Source organism: Agrilus planipennis, unplaced genomic scaffold, assembly GCF_000699045.2.
Source record: "Agrilus planipennis isolate EAB-ADULT unplaced genomic scaffold, Apla_2.0 scaffold145, whole genome shotgun sequence".
Taxonomy (NCBI): domain Eukaryota; kingdom Metazoa; phylum Arthropoda; class Insecta; order Coleoptera; family Buprestidae; genus Agrilus; species Agrilus planipennis.
In genome coordinates this window covers 308,789-317,855 of record NW_020440372.1, presented here as the reverse complement: position 1 = coordinate 317,855, position 9,067 = coordinate 308,789, and the positions used below count along the sequence as shown (strand labels likewise).

Sequence of the window (9,067 nt, the reverse complement as noted above, 5' to 3'; positions counted from 1 at the left end):
TTTTTTATTATTCAAATATTTACATAAATTTCAATGTACTTGATTTTTAACATTGTTTGCATCATTGTCATCATTAATTTCAACAATACTTAGACTTTTTGTATATTCAATTATTTCATTGTGTTCTAAAACAGATACAATAGGTTTATGGTAACTAAAGTAAGAAATGAAAACGTTTGATTCAAATTTATTTAAGTATCGCGTAAAAACCGCATCGATCGTCATAGCTGTATAGCTACAGATATACTGCTACAAGCATGTCGGTGACGCGAACGCACGAGATTTCACCCATACAAAAAGCGTCTAACGCCCACAGCACACGGCCGCTGCGCGTGCGCTAGTCATAAGCATGTCGGTGACGCGAACCTATAACATTTTCCCCTACAAAGTGCCCAACGTCGCTAAAGAAGTTTTCACTTCAAAAAAGTTGTTAAACCTGGACAATTAATAAAATGTGATTAAAAATAATGAGAATACAAACAGTGGTGCTGTGAGTTTTTCATCGTTATTTTTACGAAGTTTTTGAAGTGAAAACTTCTTTAGCGACGTTGGGCACTCTTTGGCAGGGGAAAATGTTATGGGTTCGCGTCACCGACATGCTCACGACTGGCGCACGCGCAGCGGCCGTGTGCTGTAGGCGTTAGACGCTTTTTGGATGGGTGAAATCTCGTGCGTTCGCGTCACCGACATGCTTGTAGCAGTATATCTGTAGCTATACAGCAACGACGATCGATGCGGTTTTTACGCGATACATAGACAAATTTCAATCAAACGTTTTCATTTCTTACTTTAGTTACCATAAGCCCATTGTATCTCCTTTAGAACACAATGAAATAATTGAAAGTACAAAAAGTCTAAGTATTGTTGAAATTAATGATGACAATGATGCAAACAATGTTAAAAATCAAGTACATTGAAATTTATGTAAATATTTGAATAATAAAAAACCATATAAACATGCATATAATTGTTGCTCGGAGTGTCAATAGATGTGAAAACCAGATTGATGTTGATAATTTTTATTCAAACATTGTGAAATTTCAAATTTTAATACTAAAAGTTCTAAGTTTTCACTTCTATCGGCAGTCCCTATAACTGCCAATTTTTTTTTTAATTCATCTTTTTGGATACATTTGCCAAAAATGTTAAAAATGAATCGCAATTTTTCATTTATTTACATTCTCATATATCTTTAAGGTCAAAAATTGTCAAATTACCTAGTAAAATAAAATCACTCCTTTTAAAATATAATGAACTTACTCTCATATATGGATTTGTTTTTTAATTTTATATTTAATTTTAAAGCTCTTTGCCATGCTTCAAACTTATCTATTTTTTTCCGAATTAATCTTCAATATAGAGGAAACTGCTACCAGGTTTAGCTATATCATGAAAACTAAGTTCTATATTTTCATTGTATTTACTACCACAACCATTCAGAGCACAATAAACTCTACTTTTATTTTTTGTACGAGGAGTTAGTTTAATGACTTCCATTCAAAAAAAAAAAATATTTAGCTTTTAATTTAATTTTAATTAACTACTACATATAGTTATTTATTAAACTAGACCACCAGACATCGTAACCAAAGTAATTAGTTGCCAATTCCCGGAAAAAATGTAATGGGTTCAAAGATATCTATTATTTTTACATTATAGGTGGAATTAATAATTAATAACTTGTATTAGTGAATTAGTTTTTGAATTAATTTTACCCGCTACAGATAACCTCAAATTAATGAGGAAAATTTGTTGTTAATGTCACTCCCTTGCCGAGAATCGAACGCATCGGTACTCTATCTCTACGCTACAAGGTGACAGAAGCAACACCGAAAATTGTTGAACTAACGTATAATCATTATTATTAATGAGATACATACTTTGATTTTTTGTAACGTTAATTCAATTGAATGATTATACATTGGTCTGATGATTCTGCGATCTACACTCTTAGGTATGTATCGTCGGTGTTACTGCTATCACCTTGTAGCTTAGTGATAGAGTACTGGTGTGTCAAGCCAGGGGTTTTAGTTTAGTTTAGGCGTCCATAGAAACAATTTATTATTTATCGTTAACCAAAACTTACTGTGACTGTTTGAGATGCTACCAGTGTCGCTACATGTGCTAGATGCAGGCGATGGAGGAGGTGGCATATCCATACGATCTACGGTTTCCTTATTTGCTGGTTTATTAGTTAAAGAACCTATAAAGAGAGACAATAAAATACAACAACAAAATAAGCACTGTTGTAATGCTTTTATTAACAAACTATTAAATTATATATTTCAAAATTAATAATTCCACAACAACAACGCTGGTTACTTTGCCATTTTTTACTTATCCTGATAGACATCACTTCAACTTCATAATTATTTCAAGGATATATATGAACTACAAGAGGATAATAGATAGAATAAACGGACGATTTTAAAGTAAAGTAACTCATTAGTTTTTAATCATATCTCACAATCGCACATCAAACAATATCAAATCGATCTAAACATTGTCATTTGAGATATGTAATTGATTATTAAATCGAATATAAATAGTGTAGCGTCAAATTGGTTTAGGCATGTGGGAAGACTGTAAAGTTTCGAATTTAAAATCCACATATCATCATTTCTGCAAACACCGATAGACAAGGCACAGTATGAATGAACTGGGTCAGTGGCACACACAAACATATATAATGTGCGAATGAACGATTACCATATAATCTATTGTAAATAATATACTATAAAAAAACCTTTATATAGTCAAATAAATCTGCGGAAGAAGGCCTGAACTGATAGGTCCTATAACGGTCTGAGGTAGAAGGGTTTTAGTTAGTAGGCGCTCCTTGAAATGAATCCAACACTACCCAGTCATACAACCGGCTGGGTGTCTTTTGTTGATTTGTCCCTTTTAAATAATTCAAAATACAAGTCTGCACATGCGCAAGGGAAGACCTTATTGCAGTCATATTATAAGTACATTACGAAAACATTCCTTGCCTGTTAACCATGTATTTAGCTATACGGCCAGGGATGGGCTTAGATAAACTGTTAACACTGACGACCAATGTTTTTAAGAGGTAGAATAGTTAGTAATAATTAATGAACTGGCAGAGCTTTGTTAGCCCAAGGCCAAGGTTCATTAGATTCTGAAATACCTATAAAACCGCTATGACCAGGCATTTTCCAATTATCCAAATTTTCATTTCATTTAACGAGTTAGCGTAAGCTAGATTCGGCGGCTTATTTTCAGCCCAGTTATTTCATGTTACCAAGTATGGGCTTACTTATTTGATGTTACTTTTCTTGAACTCTTTAATTAGTGTAATTGTAACCATCTTTGGGCTGTCGATTCGAACATCCAACCTATAATCTTCGGGTCTACATTCAACTATCAATGAAATAAAGGGATTTCACTTTGAAATCTTCCATTTATTCTATCTATCAGAATCATGTACATAAACTAGACTAACCATTGATGTCAATATAGTAGGCAAACATTATGCTTTTTATAAAAGTAGAAAATGTAGAGTATGGCAAAAGGAATAAAATTAAAAAAGGGCCCTCATTAGACGTGGACAAAAACACGTCTCTTTTTTGGATTTTGGTTTTTAGTTATAGTTTGTACAATGTACATGCACAAACAGTATTACCCTTAATGAAATGCAAGTTTATGTGGACATTTGGTGTGTTTGGGCTGTTAAATGCTGAATCAGTATTAATAAAGTTCACTTGAAGTTTTTTTATAATCTATTTTTTAAAAAAATGATGCGCATATGGTTGTATAAAACGATTTATCAGAAATTCCTCAGCATCGTTTTATAGAAAGTATTCAATTAATGAATTTAATAATTATAATTAGAGTTCGGATTATATACACTAAAAAATGGTAAATATATGCATGCAAATATGCTTAAAAAATCATCAAAATATGCAGTATAATATGCATTTATTTTAAATACATATGCATTATTGGAAAGTCTTAGAAATATGCTGACATATAAGTATGTATTATAATCCGAACTCTAATTATAATTGTATTTTGGATGATCCCATCTGGCGAAAATTTTAATTTAATTTAAGTTAAATAGCATTTAAAAGTGTGTATACGTATAATACATAACAAGAATAAGAAACAAAAATACATATTAGACTACACTAAAAATAAAATGTAAAATTCGTCTCATGGGTGAGGTAGATTAAAGAACAAATTTGCATTTACATAGAAAGGAATTGATGCAGTGTAGCTTATTATTAAAAGAATGAAACAATCAACAAGATTGTTATGTATGTCTGTATTTAAAACCGTTGAGATTGTAATACTTCTGGGAACTTATCTGACCATACTCGTTTAGGAAACTCTAAGTGCACCACATATATGTTTTCTACGAGGGCGGTTCAATAAGTACCCGTGTTTGAAGACAGAGAACGTTCCTGAGGGATGATGATGTTATCATCGTGTGCTGCCATCTATCAAACGACGCCAAAAACAAATTTCGGACTAATTGATAGGTTAGTTTGGATTTGGCAGCCATTCGAGTGGACGTGTTTCGTGATTTTGGCTAAGATGGAAAAAGAGCAGTATCGTTCGGTAACTCGCTTTTTGTTTTTGGATGGGAAAAATGCGAGGAGATAAAAGCTAAGTTGGATGCTGTTTATGGGGACACTTCGCCATCTATGACCACAGTTAGGTATTGGTTCAACGAATTTAAACGTGGGCGAACATCCGTTTTTGATGAGAAGCGACCAGGACGCCCGGCAGACGTGGTTACCGAGGAAATCATTGAAAAAGTCCACGACATGATTCTCGCTGATCGACGAACGAAAGTGCGCGAAGTAGCAAAGGCCGTAGGTGTGTCGACCAGAACGGCAATTAATATTTTACATAATAAGTTAGCGATGAAAAAATTGTCGGACCGATGGGTACCGCGATTGCTCACAGTGGACAACAAGCGGATGGAGCTGTTAACTTTCGAAACAGTGTTTGGAGCAATTTGAGCGAGATCCGAAGGACTTTTTGAGTTGTCACCGTTGAAGAAGCCTGGATTCGTCATTACACACCAGAAACCAAGCTACAATCAAAACAATAGATTTCTACCTGCGAATCTGCTCCAAAGAAAGCGAAGACAATTCCATCGACCGGAAAGGTCATGGCGACGATTTTTTGGGGTGTCATCCTCATGGATTTATTTTAGAAAAAGGAAAAACGATCACTGGACAATACTACAGCGAGTTATTGGGCCGTTTCGACAAAAAATTGAAGGAGACACGGCCGCATTTGGCGAAAAAGAAGGTGCTTTTTCACCACGATAACGCACCCGCACATTCATCCGGAGTTGTCGCCGCCATACTGCATGAATTACTGCCTCACTCCCTGTGCTCACCCGATCTCTCTCCCTGCGACTTCTTCTTGTTTCCTGACATAAGGAAATAGCTCGCGGGAAAAAAAATTAACTCAAGCGGGAAAGTCATCACCGAGACAGGGGCGTATTTTGGAGATAAATTTAATTTTTGGAGGGGTTAAAAAAATGGCAGGAACGTTGGGAGAAGTGTATCTTTCTAAAAGGGGACTATGTTGAAAAATAAAAAAAAAATTGAAGAAATGGTGTCTTCATTTCTAACACGGGTACTTATTAAACCGCCATCGTATGTTAGTTAGGGTTCCGTATCTCAAAAACAAAAAAACGAGAAACTCGTATAGGATCACTTCGTTGTCCATTTGTCCGTTTCTGTTTGAAGTTGATAATATCAAATACTCAGATCTCCCTTCGGTAAGAAGCAACGTCTTATAGCAAAAGTAAAAAAAAGAGTCCGAAAATCATAAAAAACGACCACGCTAGATCCTTACGGAAAACGAATCTGTCAAACTCATTCAAACTCTGAATTGTGGTAGTTCTGGACGCGTAGATCAAAAGTTTCATTGGGCATTAACTCATAAAAGCTCATCTTTATGAGATATCGTCCCTTAAAGATGCTCTAACCTAACATAACATAACGTTGGAGTTATCACTCTTCAAATGATCAAGTACCTATGTTTCTGCATTAAAAAAACGCACGAAGATAATACATTACCTTTTTCATTACTACTAAAAGCTACAGAGTGGACGCCATTGAATCATTCCATTTCATTTTTTATATTAAATTATTTTCCACTTAGTGTAACACTTATTATGAAGTTTAAAATTGCTCATTCAAGACTTGGAAAACGTTCACATTCTTTGGCACTAACTCTACGTTTAGGTATCTTATTTACGATGTGCAATTGTTACAGAAAATCCAGTGCCTCACAACTTTAGAGACTGACACACCCACCTCTTCTTTGGTTTAATTTTAGGTTCCTATGCTGTACCATTTGCCCTTGTATTAATAAGAATACTTTAACTGTATAATGGCTGTGTTTACAGACGCACATGCTTCATCCTATCTCGTAAACTAATTTATATTTGGATAAAACGTAATGGTTAAAGTATTTTAATTGAGTTACGGCAGCATATCACTATCTACTAATATTTACTGCTAATTAAAATAGATTCTATGATAGGACACCTTCTGAGACAAGAAGGGCTAGTCAGAGACGTATAAAAATTAAAATTGTTTCAAAAATATGTTTCTATTACCATAAACCATACAAAACCGCAGACAAAATCTGGTAGCCGTTTGGTCATGTAAGACTATTCCGAAACATTTTACTAAGTAACCTTGTAATCTAAAAAATGCTTGAGACAGAATTTTTACAAGCCGAGCTGACTTGTGGTGGTTATTTAGATAAAGAACTTAAATGCCTTGCGCCTCCACCATTAAAAAATGTGAACTGAATTCATATTTAACCATTTTTCACAAGATCTGAAATGTTTTTTCTTTCCAACAATCTGAGATATTAGAGGATTCAATGTTTTCTTCTTTCGTGTTGAACAATTTTTTACAAATAGTTCTAGAGACCTTATGATCTGCTATTTTTTCTGTTTCCAACAATCTTAGATATTACAGAATTAAATGTTTTTTTCATTCAAGTTGAATCAATTTTCATAAATAGTTCTGAAACCTGGTATCTTTTCAGTTTCGAACAATTTTAGATATCAGAAGATTCAATGTTTTCATTCATGTTGAACAATTTTATACAAATAGCTCTGAACATCTCAAAATCTGGGATGTTTTATGTTTCCAACAATCTTAAATATTAAAGGATTCAATGTTTTCATTCATGTTGAACCACTTTCTACAAATAATTCCGAAAACCTTATGATCTGGTGTCTTTTCCAGCAATCTTAGATATTAGAAGATTCAATGTTTTCAATCATGTTGAACCATTTTTCACAAATAGCTTTGAAAATCTCACGATCTGGGATGTTCACTGTTTTCGACAATCTTAAATACTAATTGTTTAAAACTATAACTTTGTATGTCCGTTTGTTTTATAAAACAAGAATAGTTAACATTGAAATTAAAAGCAATAAAAGGAATGTATATTATTTTCTGATTGGCTGTATTGAAAGAATTATCGATACTGTATGTATAAAAGGATAACTAACTGAATGATATAACAAGTGCTATACACCGCCGATACAGACGTAGTTGAAAAAATATTTTGCACAAATTAACCAAATTATGCATCATGAGGTCGTCAGTCTTAGGACTGATTGGAAACGCACATCCACTCTTTCCTATCCTGACCTAATCTAAGGCTACCTCTACCCCTCCTAACTTCCGTTTCTGCCTCTAATATGCCTCTGACTAGACCTTCATGCCTGAGAAAGTGTCCTACCAACCTATCTCGCCTATTTCTTATTGACTTTCATAGAGTCCTCTGTTTGTTCTCCTATTTTTTCTAATACCTATTCATTTCTAACCTTCTCCATCCACGGTATCCTCTTCATTCGTCTATAACTCCACATTTCGAACAATGCACATAAAAACAAAAAATTACGATAAAGAAATAATCTGTCTATTTTCGATGTTGGGATTACTTTTTGCCTTATGACTTGGTTTAAAAGAATCGATGCCAAAATACGTTGTATCGAAAGGAAAGTAGATATCGACTAACTATGTGTATTAGTACAAACTTATATAGTTTTATTCCTATCCGTACATGGTGTCCCACCAAAGGAAAACATGTCTAAGGTATCAAGGTCAATATTCAAGCGAAAGTTATTTCAGAAATATTTATTTTACGCAGGTGGCTTTTGATGTTTGCCTTCTATAAAATACAAAAATAGTGGATGATTCACCAGGTCTTAATCGCGGTAATAATTTAAGCGGGAATTAAAAGATTTTTAATTAAATTTAGACGCAGCAAGAGCAGGCAGTAAATACAATTTTTAATGTGAAAATTGAAGCTGAGACAAGGGAGGAAAAAAAAGAGTTTATCTAACAAACCAAAGCAACAAATTTAGCAACATTTATCAATAGTGTTTCATCCGAATTTACATAATGGCTATGCTTGAATATTTTTCGAATAAATTAATCGAATGACAAGCGAAAACGCTGCATTCCATTAAATTTATTGCAGCTATTCGAACGTTCTAATTACGCATTATTTGATTAACCGCATCGCCATAAAAATTAATGACGAACTATTCAATTCAATACACATCAATAAAGTCGGCAATTTTCATCGAAAAACCATTGCAAATGTACACGTTGCATTGTACAACATGGAATCTTATTTAGTTATACCGGTTATAACATCAAAACCTACTGTACCCAGAAGTGAGTTACTTATACACGAAAAGAGTCAATTATACAACTATAACAGTAATTCATGATAAAAAACAATAATCACAGCTAGCTATATTCCTTTTGGTACGTAAAAGTGTATTACAAAGAGGGTAATAAAACTACCAACAATTTTTGAAAATCAATTGACATTAAAAAAAAAAATAAAATTATGCGTTTCAGAATAATAGAATTAGCGAGGTATTATTAGTGAAATAGCATTCGTTATTTTCGAATCATATACAAACTCTTTTGTTTCAAGAAAGAAATTGGAAACTGTAAAAAATTTATGATTTTCCTTAATATAATAATACTTTTTAATACCGAAAGCAAATTAAAATCGCTGGAGTAATCTATGCGGC

General features: G+C 33.5%; 1 protein-coding gene across 1 annotated transcript in view; it reads right to left on the bottom strand.

The window, feature by feature from the left end:
- LOC108736971 (E3 ubiquitin-protein ligase hyd) overlaps nucleotides 1-9,067 on the bottom strand; it is a 95,195-nt gene that overhangs the window by 62,183 nt on the left and 23,945 nt on the right. Inside the window, 1 exon segment of the mRNA XM_025979658.1 lies at nucleotides 2,087-2,203. Within this exon segment, the coding sequence (XP_025835443.1) occupies nucleotides 2,087-2,203 (117 nt within the window).